The sequence below is a fragment of the Nothoprocta perdicaria genome, unplaced genomic scaffold (genome assembly GCF_003342845.1).
Source record: "Nothoprocta perdicaria isolate Ctin4 unplaced genomic scaffold, notPer1 scaffold_151, whole genome shotgun sequence".
NCBI lineage: Eukaryota > Metazoa > Chordata > Aves > Tinamiformes > Tinamidae > Nothoprocta > Nothoprocta perdicaria.
Genome location: NW_020454661.1, coordinates 675914 through 696266, shown reverse-complemented (window position 1 = coordinate 696266; position 20353 = coordinate 675914). Strand labels below are relative to the sequence as shown.

The following is a 20353-nucleotide window of genomic DNA, read 5'->3' as shown; positions in this document are numbered from 1 at the left end:
AGGATACAGGGCAGGGAAGCGCAGGAGGATACAGGGCAGGGAAGCGCAGGAGGATACAGGGCAGGGAAGCGCAGGGGCTGCTGCTTGGAGCTGCAGAGCAGCGCGGGGACAGCAGCAGCGGCAGCCCTGGCGCCTGCGGAAGCAGCGCAGCCCCGGCTCCCCACGGCCGGGAAGGGCACATTCCTGGGCAAACCCGCGTGCCGGTGCCACTCACCGCACGCAGGCCTGCCTGAGGGCAGGGGAACGACGGGTCTCACCCCGCGGCTCTTCCTGAACTGCCTCGCTCCGTGCCGGGCGCTGGCACACGAGGGCCCTGCAGCAACGCTGAGCCCAGCGCCTCACGAGAGAGCAAGCTGCGGCTCCGAGGGACACAGCTTCTCCTTGTGCTAAACGGCACCTACAGGGAATCCAAAAACTCAAACCCAGATCCCCCAAGAGAGTAATTAAGGAGAAGCAAAAGAGTACCTGGCAGCAGCCACCATAATGCTGCATTATGGCACTGTAAGTCACAGACAAAAAAGCATCAAGGGAAGAGTCAAACCAGAGCACAAGCAAAGTCTAGCAGGTAAATGCACTTTTGGGCATCACAAGCACAGGATTTTCCAAAGCAATGTGTGCATGCAAAGCACACAAACACACTGGAAGAAAATCCTAACTCACCTTGTGAGAAGGAGGCTGCCAATTAGAAAATGCCTTGAGCATCAAAGCAAACTCCTAAGCATTCCCTCAAAAACATTTCAAGTTAGAGAAGAACTTCAGGAGCTAATGAAAGTATCACCAAGGCAAACGAGCAAAGGGAATAACGCCAGCAGACATAGCATCTAATTGCTTTGGTTCAGGGCTTTTTTGTTTGTTTGCTCCACAGTAAAAATATCTCCAGTAAATTTCCCATCAAGGGAAAACTCTAAAAAAGAAAACAGCTGAAGTCACAAATGGTCACGGCACCTGCTGAACCGAACTCGCTGCCGCGCTGGCTCCACAGCCCAGTGAATTGATATAACTCAGTAAGCTTTTCTCCCTTAAACAAGTCTCACAAGTTGCCTTTGCAATTTGGAATTCCAATTTCCAAATTGCAAATTTGGAAACCTTGGTGTTATCACTGAAATATTCAGCAAATAGCAGGACAAGCTAATCTAGTTTAACAACCCCAACAGTAAGCACAAGATTAAACTTTTCTGCTACCTACTTGTTTACAGAAGGTTTCCCCATCATTACTGTAAACTTCTCACATTTAAGATTTTTTGAATTGTCAGTTGCAAGCTTTCAGAGAAAAATAAATGCTAATGCCATTTGTCATGTATGATTTAAGCATGTATTACCAAAAAATGGGGAATTGATATGAGCTAGACTGGCAGAGTTACTAGCAGCAGACTCAAAATACTGTCTCTCTTTAGTACCATCTCTTTAGTACCATCTCCAGTCCACTGCTAGTAGAGTAAAGCCACTTGAATTCCTATATGTGCATTAATGTTGTGGAGTGTAATATTCTGCCCATCAGCATAAGACCAAATTTTACCACTGGGACACAGATGTCTAAAATTGGCAGTTTTACTCAGCCCTCGGCGAGCAAGTGCTATTAGCAAGGCCCAGCTGTGCCTGTTACGGTGTGCTGGCCAGGAGAGCAGGGCAAAACAGAATAAAAGCAGGAAAAAAAAATCCACTATCATTCCTACGCTTCTGAAACAGGGAGAAAAACAGAGAAAATGTGAAAATGCTGAGAGGCCTTTTAAAAGCTTACAGGCAGAGTTGCCTGTAAAAGCTTACAGGCAGAGTTGCCTGTAAGAGCAGGCAACAAGGCAAGGCCACACGGGCACCGCGCTGCTCTCCGCGCGGCCGCGTGTCTGGACGGGGCAGTAGGTGCGAAGCAGCTGCCCCCGAGCAGTGGGGCTGGATGAGGTGATCCCTAGGGTCCCTTCCAGCCCAAACGCTCCTGTGAGGCTGGGAAAGCACGTGCTCACAGAGCCCATAGCGCCGCGCTCCCAGCTCCCAGCTCCCGCAGCCACGTCCCGGCTCCGGGTGAGGACGAGGTCCTGGCGGGCACCGTGTCCTCTGCTGTCCTGTCCAGAGGCACAACTGAGAGAGCAGACACCGCCCTGCTTGGAAATGTGCTCCCATGCCACACAGAGCCTCAGCGAGAGGGCTGAACGTCCCCTCTAGGCAGCCCTGGTGAGGCCACATCTGGAGACTGTGTCCAGTTCTGGGCTCCCCAGGACAAGAGGGATGTGGAGCTGCTGGAGAGAGTCCAGCGCAGGGCTACCAGGATGATCAGGGGCCTGGAACATCTGCCCTGTGAGCAAAGGCTGAGGGAGCTGGGCCTGTTCAGCCTGGAGAAGAGGAGGCTGAGGGGGGACCTGATCAGTGTCTATAAATACCTCAAGGGAGGCAGTAAGGAGGAGGGGGGCGGCCTCTTTTCAGTGGTGGCCAGCGACAGGACTAGAGGAAACGGCCACAAGCTGAGGCACCAAAAGTTCCACAGGAACTGAAGGAAAAATTTCTTAACAGTGAGGATGACAGAGCCCTGTCACAGGCTGCCCAGAGAGGTTGTGGAGTCTCCTTCTCTGGAGATCCTCAAAACCCGCTTGGACGCAGCCCTGTGCCCCATGCTCTGGGTGACCCTGCGTGTGCAGGGGCGGGTTGGACTGGATGAGCTCTAGAGGTCCCTCCCAACCTTAAGGATTCCGTGATTCCCACGCGCGGGCTCCCTGGTTTCAGGTCAGCCCTACCTCATTCCCTCTGTGGACCTGTTGCGGTGGTTGCGGTAGAGCTGGGGGACGCCCAGCATGGCCTCGGTGAACACGGCCAGGAAGCCGAGCGTCTCCACGAAGAGGGACGAGTCCAGCCACAGGTACGTGATGTAACCCGTCACCCCAGTGAAGGTCAGGACGCACTGCACGTAGTCGGTGAACTTGCTCCAATGCCAAAAATAGTTCAAGTCAAAATCTGCAACAGGAATAGCAAAGGGGGAAAACGGTAAGAGGCTTTTTGGTCATCTTGGCTCATCCAATCTCACCCAAAGATTGCCTCAATAGAACAGAGAACTGTGAAGCATGAAGGACGGTCAGTGTTTGGGGATGGAGGAGAAGTGGAAAATGAAAGGATAAAAAAACCTATTTTTTTTTACTTATTTATATGTGTACATATATATACATACACATATGCACACACACATAATATATACACACGTACACACAGAAAATACTTGACCCATAAAACACTTTCTGTGAGACCTTCCAATACAGAAACATTCTAATGTACTTCTCTTAAAAGCGGTTTGAAGCTGCAAACACCTGCCTCACACCACTGGATTCTGGTCATCATCAAGAAGACGAGCCACAGGAATATTTATAAACCTGCATCAGGAATATCTAACAGGAATAATGAAACCAGCCTGGGCATACACAGCGCACCAGCGGGACACCAGGGTATTTCTGGCGCAGCCTCCACAGGGCAAGTACTCTAAGGAAATCTCTGCAGTTAAAACAGGCAACCAAATCATGGACCTCGGTGGACTGGCACTAACAGCAAACTCAGTTACATGTGAGACCAAAATATTCTACAGGTGTTTTGGTGCATCAGGTTACACAGAGAAGCTAAACAACACCTTTGTTTTCTGCACCTTCTGACACTTTAAAATTATCACTCTTAATTATCATTATCCCTCTGGCCCTTGGACATCCACATCCCCTTAACCCCTTTACAAAATAACTACAGAGAAATAGAAGTGAGAACCCCCTGCACACCCGTGCCTCGAGAGCGCTGCTGTGCTTGGCCGCAGCACTTCGCTTGCCGCGCAGCCAGGAGGACGGCGACGCCAGAAGCCACCGGCCACGGCAGCGCGGAGCAGCCGTGGTGCCCTCAGCATCACGAGCGCCACCAGAGCCCAACGCAACAGACACTCTTTGGCCTTGCAGAGGAGAGAAAACTACAAACCTGCAGAGGAAAAGTGGACCAAGAGAGAAGAAGTTCAGGACATTTCAACAGGATATTTCAAACAGCAGCCCCTGTTCTGGGAAAGGATTGCTGCTAATGGCTTGTAAATAGGCCAGAATGATAACTTTAACCAAATTCTTTCTTTTAACGACGAGAATGTTCTCTGTACATAGCCTTTGGTTCCTCTGCAGCCGCACTGAAGCACTAACCTTAAAAAAGGAGAATCACGGGATGTTCAAGGTTGGAAGGGACCTCTAGAGATCAGCTAGTCCAACCTTTCCGCTCCAGCAGGGACACCCAGAGCACGGGGCAGAGGGCGGCATCCAGGCGGGTTTGGAAGACCTCCAGAGAAGGAGACTCTGCAGCCTCCCTGGGCAGAGGGAGCTCCACTGCTCTGTCACCCTCACAGTAAAGAAGTTCCTCCTCATCTGGAGACGGAACTTCCTGTGCTCCAGCTTATGGCCATTACCCCTCGTCCTATCACTGGTCACCAATGAGAAGAGCCTGGCCCCTTCCTCCCTGCATTCTCCCTTCATGAACAGGGACATGCTGCACAGGGGACGTGCGGGACAACCTGCACCCCCTTCCAGCCCGGGCCGCTCAGCTCGGCCCCGCGCGGTCAGAACCGGCTCCCAGTCGCGCTCACACACCAGGAGCCGGGCTCCAGGACCGGCATGACCCACGCGCCCCCAGACCGCCCCTGCCCCGTGGGGCGACCCTCCCAGCCCGTGTAACACACGGAGACAAGGAGAGTGTTGTGTGAAACGGGACTTCAGCTCAAGGAGCAGGTTAAGGTAACAGCAGAGGAAGGCGACGGAGATCTCCTCCTGGCTCTCCGTCTGCTCACAAGGACATGGATGCTGTGGAGTCGCTGTCTCACTGTACTAGGCTATGAGCAGCTTCCAATTTTTTGTTATGGTTTGCTTCATAATGCTTTACTGAAATAAAAATAGACAAAAGTAATTATAAGCTTGGTAACAGCCTTATGGAAAAACATCTGAATTACCCTAAAAACAACTCAGTATGTAATCAGTAATTGCTCTTTCTAATGGGTGTATTTTCCAAACGCAAAGGTCTATTTTGAGTATACTACACATCACCAGATTCTGCATTACCTGCCACTTCCACGAGCAAGTAAAAGAATGACTGAGCTTAAAAATAATAGTAGGGAGTAGATGACGGGTGCACCTCTCCTTTCACACGGGTCCCAGCTTGTCAGACTCCTACCTCAACTGCTGAACTGTTTTGCTGCATAACCCTTTATTTTTAGCCACAGCTCTGAGGCTCTTCTTTGACAACTGGCTTCAAAAACTCAGAGGGAGGAAGGGGAAAAAAATTACATGTACATCACTTCCAGGCTTGGAAACAAAGCCTTTTCCAAGCGGCTCCCTTCCCACAGTGGGCCCAAGCATGTCACTTCTGCAGTACAGGCTGTGTGCTTTCGAAGGAGCAAGTGCACGGGGCCACCAACCCACGGCCACAGCCTGCAGACACCAGTCAGAGCCCTGGGCCACGTCCTAGGAGATACAGAACTCAAGCAAAGTTGTAAAACCCACTGCAAACATGATTAACAATTGGAGAAAATTGTAGTGAGGGGAAGAAGAAAAAAAGAAGATATTGGCATTTCTGCCCCCTCTACAGAAGTCACTTTGCTCCTCCCCCCATTTTTTAACAGCGTAACAAAAAATCCCTGTGCTCCTCACTACATTTCCAGCAAACACCTCCCAATCTGTCAGACAAGCCCCATTTTTGTGCTCTGAGCAGAGGCAGCGACCCCACGGCCCAGCTCCCACCCTTCCCAGCGGGAGCGTGTGCCAGGGCTCCGGATGCAGGTGCCCGGATGGCTCGATCCACGCAAGAAGCTGCACGTTTTAGACATGCTAATCCCCGGATAGGTGAGGGATTTATCTTGGAAAATGCTGCTGATGCCGGGGAAGGGGCAGCGCGGTGGGTCCTCTGGGCGCTGACGAGGGGAGAGGCTGCACGGCTTGCGGGTGAGGAAAGATGAGACTAAGAGGCCTCCCGCGGGAGCCCCGCTGGATGTCACACAGGAAAAATGTGAGGCAGGCGGCGACACACTGCAGATAACCACGGGCAGCACGAGCCTGCCACAACGTAAGGAGAAAATCCAGGATTACGGTGAGGGGTAAGAGCCACGTGACGCGAAGTAGATTCCACCGTGTCGGCCTTCCCTCCAGGATGACACAAAGCTCCAAACGGTCCCATTATTTTTAGCCAGGAAGCCGTTTCCAAGAGGCCCGCTGCCACGCTAGATCCTTCTGGGAAAATGAAGCAAAGACTTTGACATCCTAAAAATGATTTATTGCAGCTCTCAATTTCTCCTGCTAATTGCATCTCACTTCGTGCCTTGACCTTTCTAATTCTGTTCCTGCATCTTTGCACCCCATTCACTTACACTTGCCCTTAGTCATTTAACGCAGTTTCCATTTCTGGTTTGTTTCCTTCTTGCATTCGAGGTCAACACAGAGCCTGCAGTTCAACCAAACTCCTTATGCTCCCCGTCTTCTCTCCGCAAGGTGAGACAGTTGCAGCTGAGCCCGCTGCAGACCTTCACCACGCAAATAAACTCTTTCCCTCTTCTGAAGGAGGCTGTTCAGTCTGGTTTTTCCTGCTGAGCTCTCTCCTTCCCTTCCTTACAAGCATCATCGATCTGTAACCATTCACCTCAATTGCCTCCTATAATCAAAACCTTTGGTCTAGCTGCCTTGTCCATGTGTCTCACAGCGCCTGAATGCCGCCCTGTGCCCCATGCTCTGGGTGTCCCTGCTGGAGCAGGAGGTTGGATTCGATGATCCCAAGAGGTCCCTTCCAACCTCAGCCATGCTGTGACCCTGTGATTCTTGCACATGGCACCAGTGAGGCACCTCTCTCCTTCCCTCCCCCGCTCCCGCTCCTGCTCCCATTCCCACTCCAAGGGCTGCGGGCTCTGTGGCCCAGGAGAGTCGCAGCGCGCGCTCCCCTCACCCGCCTGCCATGGGGCTGCCCTTCATGAGGAGGGTCCTCAATCCCCACACGCACTCAGCAGCAGCAGGTTAAAATACTAATAATTAAAAAAATAAAAACACCCTTTGTCACATCCACTTGAAGGTTGGAGCAGGACCTGAGCTCTGGTTTCTGAACAGGCCGAGGACACTTGCAGCCCTGCAGCGGCGACAATCCCCCCGTTTCACACATCATCCACCCCGCCGACAATCCCGACTGGATGCATCTGCCTGGCAGTGTGACCCAAGGAGCTGTTTCTGAAACCTCTCTGCAGATCTGGTACTTGCTGCAGGAACGCAGCGCACCAGATGAGCAGCGGTCTGACCTTACCCCTTATCTCCCTTACTCATCACACCCGCTCTGAGGCAAACACTTGACTGACTACCCACCTAACGTTAACGTCTTGGGATTAAGCCTCTGGAATTCTATTTAGCACGGCAGTCTTGAAAAGAAATAATAAACAGTAGTAGCTGTATTGACCGTTTTGTCAACCCTAAGGAACACCAATTAAAAAGTTACACTTGCTCCCAAAGTTTTACCCCTACTGCTAACAATGCGCAAGACAACTAAGAATAAAAACCTAAAACTAAATATGCTTTCCCTGGGCGCCTCCTGTGCAGCTGACAGCCTCTGCTCCCCTGTCAGCAGCATAATATTCTTTGTACCTAGCTGAAGTTTATGAGGGTGTCACAGCACATCGAAACACAGAAGTCATTTTGAAGAAAAACGCAATTACACAAACCCACAGAACTGAACAGAAAGAAATTTCAGAAATACCTAGAACTACTTTTAATTAAGCTTTGACATTTTGTGTTGTCTTACAAAAGGATGAAGAATTATTTACATCACTTCTGCTGCGCTGTTACCAAAGACTACCCCTGCCAAAAAATTTTTAGTGTATTTATAAAAATCTAAACATTTAAAAAATAAAGTCTGAACATTTTTTTAAATAGCAATATTAGTCCTGATTTTGATAGAAAAAGCATATCCTAAAAATCCTTAACCAAAGAAACAGAGATGTTCTGAACATTTAAGATGTTGCCTCTCTCAGGTTCCTACCCAGCTTTAGAGTTGCCCTGAGTAATAACAAGAAAAGACTGCATTAAGCAGCCATTAAAAATAAGTATTTCCCCAAATTACTCAGGATTTGTCCTTGTTCCGCTGGTTTCTGCCTCCGTGGAATCACCCAGGACGAACAAGACCCGACTTTCTAAACGCACAGTGCAATTAAAGATAAATCTGCCAGAACGGAATTCCGGGTTTCAGATCAGAACGGAATTCCGGGTTTCGGATTTCGCCCTGCCCGGGAGGGGGCACAGGCTCCCGCCGCAGGAGCCGTAGCGCACGCAGAGCGCGAGGGAGCCGGGCACGCAGCAGACGCACGGGAAGGAGACACTGGCAGCTTGACGGGCCGCAGCCTCCCCACCTTGCTCACCATTATGTTGGCTCGTTAGCTAGATACTCACTGCATGCAATTATTTTAAGTAAAATGATATAGTTTTGAAGTTAAAAACATTTCCTCTGGGGGAAAGAAAGAAAAAAAGAAGCTAATTAAAAATGTCAAATGTGATTACGTATATCTCTACTAAGGCCCAAGTTCACCACTTTTATCATTATTTAAATCACTGTGCAACAACTACATAGCTTTAAAGGGTCAAATACTAAATCCAACTAAATACTAAAAAACTTCCGGTTGATTCACTAGAACCAGAGATTAGACTGTTTTGGCTGCCTCTGCAGCAAGAACAATTCAGCTTTCAGTTCAGCCTACTAAAAAGATTTTATTTACTCCAACAATGAGAAACTGATTGGGAGCTGCATAATGCTTTCCTCTCTCAATCTTTGAATACTCACTAAGACCATGAAAGGACAAGATGACAGGAAAAAGAAAAGAAAGCAAGTTAAAAATAAAAATGTATATATATAATATATATATAATATATATATAATATATATATAATATACATTGAGTACACTGACAATTTATAATTTTTAAACAAGTTATTACATACTTCTCATTTAAACTCAGCTGCCATCCCCAAAACCAGCCTGACATCAATTGCAAGTAAAATATAATCTAACACATGGCCAGTTAATGTATTTCTAACATGATAAGGTAATTTGAACAGAGCACTTACTTATGCTATGTCACTACTAAAATATGTAGATATTATATTCATCAGTAACCAAAACCTAGTTCAGCATAATGGCCATATTGCTACATAAATGACCTATGAACTAAACTTTCTCTAGTTAATTAGATTTAAAAAACAAATACAGAAATAAAATACAATTTTTTTCATATATTTCTTGCTTTATAATTTAAATCATGATGCATAGAAGCCAATTCAAAGCAAACCACCCTCACAAGGAGGGAGGAGAAAGTCTTCTACAAACCAGCTCCTTACAGCTTCAACAAACTCCAGGCTCTGGAAGTCGATGGTAGTTGGGCTCATGCTTTAATGCAGCAACCAAGGACTAAGGGAACCAGTCATGGGCAAACTGCAGCTACTACTTTGGTAACTACTCACCCACCACTAGCTCTGCTGCAGTGACAATCCAGTGAAGCTCCAAGGTTAGACACCTCAGTGCAGAGCTCAGTGCATAGCCCTAAAATTGCAGGTTTTCCTCCGAACACAGAATGAGTTTTCAGACAATTTCCTGCGAGGCTGATGCTCACCATGGGAAAAGGGCAACTGGAGGGAGTCAATGGGATGGCTCAGCCACACATTGTATCCAGCAGGCACATAGGGAAAAAGAGATCTAGGAACTGTGGGAAAAGCTACAGGGAAGGTCTGACACTGAAGGGCTCAAGTCTTGAAAAGAGGCCCCTCCTCCAAGGGCACACGACGCCTACACAGCTTAGAAGCAAGAGATTAAATGGATGTAGATATAAATTAGAACTGACATCAAAATCAAGAGGTAAACTGGGACATAAGGACCCCTAAACGCTGCTCCCACATTAAGCACGCTCCCAGCTAGCACACTGCAGAAGAAACGCTGTGTGCACTTCCATTTACAAAATACACACAAACCCACCCAGGGCAGTAACTCTGCCCAGGCCTTGAGGGACTCCAAAACAACAGTGTGATCATACGCACAACCGAGGAAAAGCATCCGTGCCCTTTCCTTTGCAGACTTCCAAAAGACGGTTTTAAAAGACTGTGGGACCAGACTGGAGTAAAGTGAATACGGCTTGAAAAATTTCCTCTCACCTTAATCCCTTCCCTGCCTGGACGCGAGGCCGCGCACGGCTGCGCGGGAGCCCGCGCTGTGACGTGCAATGAGTGGCCTGCGGCTTCGCTGCTCTTTCAGGCACTCAGTGTTCTGTGCTGGCACTGCACAGCCGGGGACTCCATACCTTATATCTATTTAATTACGTAGGAAAAGGGCAAGTTCTTCTTTCCAAACACAACAGCGCTATGAATTTGTAATTCCCTACTTTAAAGGCATTTTTTAACACTTCTGAAGGGAAAAAAAGTCACTGTTAAATGCTGTTATTTAACACTGTAAATGACAAATGCTTCTCTTCAGAAATTTCTCATCACGTTTGTGAGTGTTTTTGGGTGCTCGTTAACTGCTGAGCATCAGAAGTGAATATTTGGCATATGCACAATAGGGGTGCTTGGTTTGGCTTTGTTCTTCAAAATTACTGGGCCTGCAATTTTATTAAAAAAAAAAAAACCACAAATAAATGCAACTTTGACTTTGCTGTCTCAAATGCATAAGCAGTAAGCAAAATTAGAGAAGGGTGGTGAAGAGTTTTGCGGGATGCAAGGATGATCCTCAACAGCAAGAGCACAGTATCATCTCCTCCGACTTCCAAGACCTGACATTTAATCCCCTAGTCCGAACCAGTGGTTTAGGCCCTTTGCACATACAGGAGAGAGACGGGCCCATCGCCAGCTCCTAGCAGCCATTGGAGGGCAGCAGGGCTTTCTGGGTCACGTGAAACACTCGGATTTTCAATGTTTCCTCATTTCAAGCCAGGAGGAAAAGTTCTCTTTCACAGATTTTATATATGTTCAAAGACAGAGGAGCAGAGTAACAACCAGCCTGCAGGCTCCTGCGCTTGCTTCAAGTCCACATTCCCTGTCCTTCTCCTTTTGAAGGAGAGGGCTCAAGCCTGCGGCGCTGCCCTCGGAGGCCACTCACACTGCTGCACTTCGAGGTTTTTAATAAATACATCCCTAGTTAATCACAGTGGATGTGGGCAGCCGGGGAAGGTGGTCATCTTTTGGTATAATAAAGCTATCCCTCGTTGTTTCCAGCACAAGGATGCTCAGTGCGCTGCATGACAGGTTAAAAGCATGACATCTGGGTAGAAAGAGCCCTTTTTCTGCTTCTATATCCCATGACAGCAGCAAGACACTGATATTTCAGCAATAGGTGCCTTCCGATACCCTGTGCAAGAAATCCTCTTGTTAACATACTGTTATTTTTTTATATATATATATGTGTATATATATGTATGTATGTATATATGGAAGATATCTAATCGATTTGCTCCTCCTGGCTCAGCCAAGGGTGCCTCCAGCATCTCCTCCACATGCTGTTTTTGGCATTCTGCTTTAGCTCAGACACCCGAGCCAGCACAGACCCCCCTATATTGCTTTAATTGGGACCAAAAGGGAACTGCCAGATAACTCTGCACTCAGAAATCAAACTTAGGCTTATTCCACCACCCATTGACCCCATCGCTTACCCCTCAGGGGGCAGGGTTAGATCAGTGGGCTCATTTTCAGCTAATGAAGACAAACCATAAGCAGAGAAGGAAGCTCTGAACATTAGAGATTTACCCAACGTATGAAACCAGGGCAGCTTTCCAGGGTAAGAACATGTCCTCGTCTCACACAGAGTCCATTTACGGCAGTCAGCAACAGAAACCAAGCGCAGTTCACGCTCTCATCTCTTATGCAGGTTATGACTGTAAGGGCATGTCAGTGAATCTGACTGACTTACAGAACGTTATTTTTGCATTTATTTTGATTTCATGTATTTTTCAATACGGATATGCCAGGATTTGTAACGGGATCCTAAAGCTTTGCTACAGCCATAATTTCTTTCCCTAACAAACTGTCTAGACCATCCACGAGGTGTGAACAGGCAATGCTGGACAAAACACTTCTTCAAGCACAGGCACAAACCAAAACACATCAGACAGGCAGCAAACCAGCAGAGCACAATAAAGGTTCGACAACAGACTCTTTCCACTCCTATACATTTGTATCCTTGCACTCCTAATACCTTAATATGCCACCAGCACTAATGCACTTGCCCTGGGCTAAGGTCTCTCGCTCCTCAGGTTGCTGAAGCTCCTGGAAGGGTGGCTGGAGAGCAGCATTACCACAGATGAGGACTATAAAGAGTCATGGGCACCTAAGGCAACAGACCTGTACAAGTCATGGGGACCAGATGGGAAGCATCTCAAGGTGCTGATGGATGGAGCTGGTCTTTGCAAGGTCTTTCTTCTATCATCTGTGCAAGGTCATAGCGATAAGGGGAAGCTCTGATTCCTCTACTGTGGGGTGCTTGGCGCTGAGGACTAGGGGAGGTTATTTATCTCAACTTTGCCATTGCTGTTGACACGGTTTCCTGTAATATCCCTAATAGTGAGACATCGACTGGATAAGAGATGACTGGATTAGTTATACAGACAATAAGGAGGGTGGAAAACTGGCTGGATCATTAGGCTCAAGGAGCTGCAACCAGCAGATGGCCAGGAGCTAGCAGCAGCCCGTGGGGATCAACACTCCCCCTTCATTACCTGCAACCCGGCACCGTCGCAGAGCACACGCTCACCGCACTGCTGCTCCCAGGGATCTCGCGGCGGAGAAACGGGCAGACGGGGGCACTCCATGCAGTTCAGACACGGACAATTTTCCCCCCGGCCCGGGATGAACCCCCTGCCGCCGGCGCAGGGCAGCTTTGTCCCTCGGGAAGGGGCGCTGGGAGCGTGCGGAGCAGCGGAGCCCTCGTGAGCAGGGCAGCCCTGCGGCAGCTCCATGCCGGACGGGCGCGGGAAACGGGAGCGAGCGGCAGCAGGAAGCAGTTAGTGCTCTGTGAGACCTGGAGCGGGGCGTCCAGCGTCTGGAGTGCTCCAGTATCCGGGTCCTGTGTCCGGCCTGGGGCTTCCCAGGAGTAGAGGCTCCAGAGGGCAGACCAGGAAGATGAGGGGCTGAGTGTGGGGCCTGCTCAGAGAGAGCCCCAGGCCTCCTGTGGACAGCCAAAGGCAGCGTGCCCGGAGAGCCGGGCCCGGCCCTTGCGTAGGGAGCCTGGTGACAGGGCAGCAAGCAGCAGCTGCGGGGTGAAACAGGAGGGATTTCTATCAGACAGATGGAAAAGATTATCCCTATGAGGACGGTTAGACCTGGGCAGTTAGCCCCAGAGGGCTGTGGAGTCTCCATCTTTGGGGCTTGCCCTGAGCAACCTCATCTAGCTGGACCTGCTTCCAGCAGGGAGCTGGAGGAGCCCACAGCCCTTGCAACCTGATTCTGCTCAAAGGACAAGCCTGTCTATCATGATGCAGACAGGACCAAGCATCCAAAGGCACGTGAGGCCTTCAGGAGGCAGGCAATGGAAAAGCTTCTCACACAACCGTACCTAAGGGAGGCATCACCTTAGCCACCCACGTCCCCTAGTCCAGGACAGACACAAACAGTGAATTTCCACATTCAGACATCCCCTCTGTGAGGTTTTTCGTGTAACTAATTATTCTGGCTCCCATCACCCAGGAAGGGGTTTTCCCAAACCTCTGCTGACCCGCTAGCTCCACAGCTACCAGCCACAGTCCTGAGAGCAGCATCAGCTCCTTCCTTCAACTCAGTTCAGTAGCTCAGCAGGCAGGATCTTGAAACCCACGAGCACCCTCATGTGGGTAGCGGCTGCTATGAGCACATCTCCTCCCGTTAAACGCAAAATAAGACACTTCATTCACACACCAATCCCCCATCAAACCACCCATTTGGACAAGTTGCACTTGTGCCAGAAGAAATATTTCTGCTGCATCACAGTTCTCTTAATAAGGCCTGTTTAAGTCATTTTCCTTCCCACGAGACTACACCTGCTTGTCAAATTCCTCATGTATTTGCCAAAAGCCAGGAAAAGGCCCAGGGAGTCAGCAGAGAAGATCCCTGTGCGACACAGACCAAAAAGACAGTGCAGGACAACCGCATCTCTTACCATGTTGCATTCCAAGTGGGAGATCCACCTTTTCCAGGTGCAAGCCGAAGATACATCACTGTCCTCAGAGCTCCCTGCCTTGGTTAACACACACAATACTCCTCTTAACTGCTTGTTTAAGGGATGGGAAGGATCACCACTGGTAGCAGAAGCCAGAGGAATGAACGTGCAAGATGCAAAACATTGCAAAGACAAGGCAGTCAGCCCCCAGTTTCTGCAGAGGTATTCTTCATTGGCTAACAAAACAAACAGATATATATACTCCACCTTGAAATAGAGAAAGGAAGAAAAATATCAACTGCATCAACAAATGATGATTCTGTGAAATCACATGCAGTAGTTAAGTAACAAGACATCTGCAGAACCGCATTTACAATCATACAATAACTTGGCTTGGAAGAGATCTCTGGAGCACATCTAGCCCAACATCCTTCTCAAAGCTAACCTCAGTTAAAATTTAAATGCTGAGAACATTTCCCTTTACCAAAGAAGAGGTACTTTGGACTTTTCAGATTAAAAACAGGTAGATTTTTAAACTTTGATGATCAATCAATTTGACTACAAGATATGGAGTCTGTTACAGTAACAAGCAAGAAAAATGTGGTTGTCCACATGATGCATGAAATAAGAATGACCCTCCCATTTCAGCCCTTCAGGCTTTGGAGGTTTAAGAACCAAAAGACACAATGTAGATGAACAAAGCCAGTTTTTCAAGCCCTTTGGAAAGCTTTTGACGGCATTACAAAAACCCGGGACACCACACAGTCATCACTCAATGCAAGGTATTTAACTGATGTATCAAATGGCATGATAGAACCTGCATGGATAAAACCGAAGAACCACAATACACTAATTCCCACACACCAAAAATCAATATAGGGAAGAAAAGTTACCCTTGAGAGAGCGTTTCTCATTGACAAGCACTCCATCTCCACTCTCTACTTCAAGCTTCAAGGAAGGCTTTCCTATGAAGCTGTCAAAACATAATCCTTGGGAGAAGGGAATTTAAATCCCCTCTTGTCACATCCACAGATGCCCGGACAGAGGCTGGGACAGCTGCAACAGTTGCACGGGGGACTATGTCAGTCGGAATCCTGCTATAAAAGACACTTGGAACAAAATCCAAGTGCCACCCACGCAGATGATTCCCGGGGACGGTGACTGCGCTGTCCTCAGCCCAGACAGGGAAGCACTTTGTGCACAGGCTGTTTACAGAGCACCCACAGACAAACACAGCACAACGCTGCACTCAGGCCAAACACTGAGCAGAGGGAGCCAGAGACCTAATTAAAGCTGATTTCGCTCATGGCCCATACGGTGTACTGGTGGTGGTGTGAAGTATGCCAGCCCTTATTCTGCCACCAGCCCACAGACCCCAGGAAGGAGAGGGACAAATAAAGAGCTGAAACAGAAATTTATTTATTCAGTTGCCAGTTTGCCAGTGGAATTATGTAGCAGGCTGCTATGCCTGCTTATTTCATGTTACTATTCCCATTATTATGCTGGTATTATCTCGGTGCAGTTTCCTACCCAGACTTTTCTTGCATGGCCACCTCAGCAAACTAAACCAGAAAGTTAAATGCTATTGTAACAGGTAGATTTACAAAACAGGTGAACCTGTTTTGTTGTTGAAATATTTCGTTATTGCTGTTTCAAAATAAGCCGTTAGTTGGAGAATTTTTTGTCTGGGTCAAGAGCAAGAGTTCAGGGTTCAATAGCACAGCGAGTTTTAAAACTAGCTTCAGAGACAAAAAAAGAAAACCCTTGTGACCAGAAGTGTCCTTCGATGTGTTTAAATATTTAGTTGGAAAACTAAACAAACAGCATGTACTTTGGGACACAGCTGCCAGGCAAATGAGACCATTCAAAACAGCTTCAAAGACACAGTATCTTTGAACTGATGCCTTGAGTTTTGCTGCTTCTACCCCAACAATCTCCACGTCTCACAGGACTCAAAATATATGCAGGAACTTGCATCTCAGTGTAAGAGATAAAGACAATTGCTCAAACTTATTCTAAAGCATTTCAGTTAGAAAAGAGAAAAACACCACTCATCCTCAGTGGCAGCTGTCACATGCTAAAAGGCGTTAGGTAAAACTAAATCCTTGTTTTAGAAGAATAAAGGGAATAAACAACATTCCTCCACAACTGGTGCTATTTAATCCTTGTTAGTTCTTCCTTTGCCTAGAAAAAAAGAAACAATTTTATTTCTGCTTGAACTCAGAAAGCCTGGCACTCTTGGGCCCGCCGTGCTTTAAATTATCCTGATTTTATTTGAGTCAGTGGGACCACAAAAGGCTCTTCTCTCCCATCCTCACTACCTCAGCACTGACTGCTACAAGGACAGTTTCAGAGTTACACGCCAACTAAAAGCCTTCTCAGATAACATGTAGAACAACAGTGGCATTAAGTGGTTTGTTGGATTACTGACAAAAGAAAAAAAGGGCTTAAAAGCGACCTGAAGGACCCAAGCAAGAGCTCCGTTCCTACTCAAATATGAGGCATCAAACAAGTGCCTCAGCATTGATCTATCAACCAGAAATCTACTGGTAGAGCACTATGTTTTAAGATTAATGGTGTAATAATGGTTTAACTGATCTACAAAACAAATTTGCATGGGCAGCCAAGCTTCAGTTACAAGCACAACATACATTTACTATGTAACTGGAAGGAAAAACAAAGCAATATAATGACCTGAACAGCCTCAAGAAGCAAAGGAAGAAGCCAATTTATAACTCCTTGGGCAGGGGGAGAAGGTCCATCAAAACCCACAGAATGGCTGGGGTTAGAAGAGACTTCTGGAGATCAACCACTCCAAACCCCACTGCTCAAGCAGAGTCACCTTAGGCACACTGCCCAGGACCATGTCCAGGCGGCCTGTGAATCTCAAGGGATGGAGCCTCCACCACCCCTCCAGGCAACCTGTTCCGGTGCTCAGTCATCGTCACAGCACAGCAGTTTTCCTCATGTTCAGGCAGAACTGCCTGTGTCTCAGTCTTTGCCCGTTGTCTCTCGTCTCCCCACTGAGCACCACTGAAAAGAGTCTAACCCCATCCTCTTGCCACTCTCCCTTACGATATTTGTACACACTGGTGAGATACCCTCTTGGTCTCCTCCAAGCTGAACAGGCCCAGCTCTCCCCATCTTTCCTTCTTAAGAAGGATGCTCCAGTTCATCTTAGTGGCCCTTACCTGGCCTCTCTCGCTAGGTGCAGGACCCTGCGCTTGCCTTTGCTGAACCTCATGCAGTTCATCTCCACTCACCTCTCCAGCCTGTCGAGGTCTCTCTGGATAACCACTCCTCCCAGCTTCTATCATCAGCAGACTTGCCAAAGGTGTCCACTGTCCCTTCATCCAGGTCACCAATGACCAAGCTGAACAACGCTGGGGACACCCAGGCCTCCAACTAGATTCTGCACCACTGACCACAACCCTCCAAGCTCTGCCGTTCAGCCAGTTCCCAATCCCCTTCACTGTCTGCTCATGTGGCACACGCTCTGTGAGCCTGCCTACGAGGGGGTTATGGGAGACAGTGTCTAAAGCCTTCCTAAAGTCAAGGTAGACAACACACACTGCTCTCTTCTCATCAACCCAACTGGTCACCCCATCATAGATGGCTATCAGGTTGGTTAAGCACAACTTCCCCCTGGTAAAGCCATGCTGGCTACTGCTAATCACCTTTTTGCCCTCCAATGCTTAGAGATGGCATTCAGGATGAGCTGCTCCATCACCTTTGCAAAGAGGGAGATGAGGATGACTGACCTGGGCCCAGCTTCTTGTCCTTTTGAAGGCTGGAGTGACAATGACTTTTTCAGTCTTCATCTGTTGTCCATGACCTTTCAATGATGATGGAGAGTGGCCAAACAATAACATCTCCCAGCTCCCACAGCACCTGTGGGTGGACCTCATCGGGGGTCATGGATCTGCGCGTGTCAGTATCCTACATGATCTTTATCCCAATCTTTTTCAACCAAGGGGAAGTCCATCTTTCTCCAGACTTTCTCTCCCCAATGTCTGGGATTCTTCAAGCTTGGTCTTAGCAGTGAAGACTGAAGCAAAGGCAACATTCAGTAACTCTGCCTTCTCTGTATCCTTCCTCACCCACCCCATTTAGCAGCAGACCCACATTTTCCTTTGTGGTCCTTTTACTACTAAGTTATTAGAAGTCTTTCTTGTTGTCCTTGACACTCGACCAGATTTAATTCCAAATGGGCCTTAGTCTCCTCAGTAAGACATGGGAACAACACTGTCCCCACACGAAAGATGGCAGATACTTCTGTAACCTAAACTCTGAGGCAGCTGCCCAGAGCTGTGTAGGAAAACATGGCACTAAGGAGCATAACTGAGTTAAACCCTCTGTAAATCAAAGCATGGCTTAGGCCATGCTCTAAAGCACTGCTTTTGCTACTCTTTTAGCCACCAGAAAATAACTATTTATGTATGCTGTGCATGAACACCTCGAAACATTTCTTCTGTATTCACACCAGCAAAAATTACGCCATTTCAAGAGAAAACAGACTTGCCAACTCCAATCATTACACCTCTGAGCACTTGCCTAAGATGGGCCTTTTCATTTGAGATAGTGATTTCACCAATCTCATTTTGCTAAGCAAGTCCAAAACGAACTTCAAGCATCACTTATATTAAACAAATGTTTCAAGCTCGCATCATTTATACTAAGCTCTATGTTTTTTCTTCACCAATCATTTCAACTTTTTAAGCACTCAAAATAGAAAATAATTGATTTTTTAAATGAAGGAAAAGAAAAACTATTGAAAATTCAAAACTGCATAAGAAGTCACAAGAAACTGCTCATTTCTGTTCAGTTTTAATGACTTCAAACACTGAAATAATCCACAACCCCACAACCAAAAGCACAGACAGCCACTTTTAGCTCGACACCATAAATAAAAGCATTGCTGAATGTAATTGAAGGCAGCAGGAATGTAGACACATCAAAGGTAGGATCCTTTCAAGTTTACATTTTGTTGGTTAGTGTGGCAAGCCAGTGAGAACCACTACAAAACTAGAAGACAAACAGCGAAATAAAAGAGTTTGATGTCAAGCCCATTAAAAAATTTTGTTTTGAAAATAAAAGGAAAAGGTGCTTTGCAAAATACTGGTATTAGACCAGCACACAGTGAATATCCCGAGCTGTGTATTTTGCCCCTAATTCAGAAAGATCCAGAAAATTAATCATTAAAAGACAGCCTGGGTAACCTTCAGAGGACCGGTCTGATGGCTTCAAGAGAGCACTCAGGTTAAGATCACTGTTTTCTCAGAATTGGCACCTCTTTATTTGACTGTGAACAGATATAAAAGAAGATATTCTCCTGTTGAACGAGGAACACTGCAGTTTACCCTGTATTTCTTCAACTGACCCCTTACTAATTTGAGAATTTCAGTAGAGCTTCTGAAACCAAAATAACCGATGTAAGATATGTGCATCATTTCAACTCAAATCAGTCTAAAAATTGATGCGAGTAAAACTGAGACAACTTCTGTGTGTCTACAGTTGGTGCTACTTCCCTAACATGATATCATAAATTCTTTCCCCAAAAGCCTGTCACCTGACAGAAACTGTCTTTCCCAGATATTGAGTTAAAAATAATGCAAAATTAGATTGCATTAATATCTCCTCCTCTTCCTTTTTGGCAAATTAACACAGATTCCAGCTCTGAGACATAAGATGATTGGAGGCTCTTACTGTAAAGTGCTACTAATCTCCAATCCAAGTAATAATTGATTCTGCTCTAATGGGAGAGAGGAACAAGACAGAAAAAAAAAAAAAAATGGGTCTTTCACTGAACATCAAGGGGCGTGGGAAACTTCTTACAAGGTACTCTGAAAAACAGATTTTTTCAGTTTCCTCTGGAGTCAGAGCTGGAAGAGGAGGAATAAAGATCACAAGAGATGGATCCCAGTATCAGGTAATATTTAACTTCTCTAGCTTGGGGAAGAAAAAGAGAAAGATGCCACTGAGAAACAATGGAGTGAATTCAACTCTTTTTGGGAAAAAAAATCTGAAATAGAGCTACAAGCATCTTTTCCTCTACGAGAATTAAAAACGAGGAAGAAAAAATTAAAACCATGCACCAGATTTTAGTATGTGAAAAAGTGTAGTGCAAACATTTGCTGTAGAAATGATCATGCAATCATTTCTGACAATGGTTACAAAAAGTAGAAAAGCATGAAACATACAGTTGGAATGACAACTTCATGCACAGTGGGTTTGTATG

General features: G+C 47.1%; 1 protein-coding gene across 2 annotated transcripts in view; it reads right to left on the bottom strand.

Moving 5' to 3' along the window:
* The window catches only part of PQLC1 (PQ loop repeat containing 1), a 43835-nt gene that overhangs the window by 10917 nt on the left and 12565 nt on the right, over positions 1-20353 (bottom strand). For both annotated transcript variants that reach the window (XM_026034905.1, XM_026034906.1), the window contains one exon: positions 2724-2940. In XM_026034905.1, the coding sequence (XP_025890690.1) occupies positions 2724-2940 (217 nt within the window). The remainder of the gene's footprint in view (positions 1-2723; positions 2941-20353) is intronic.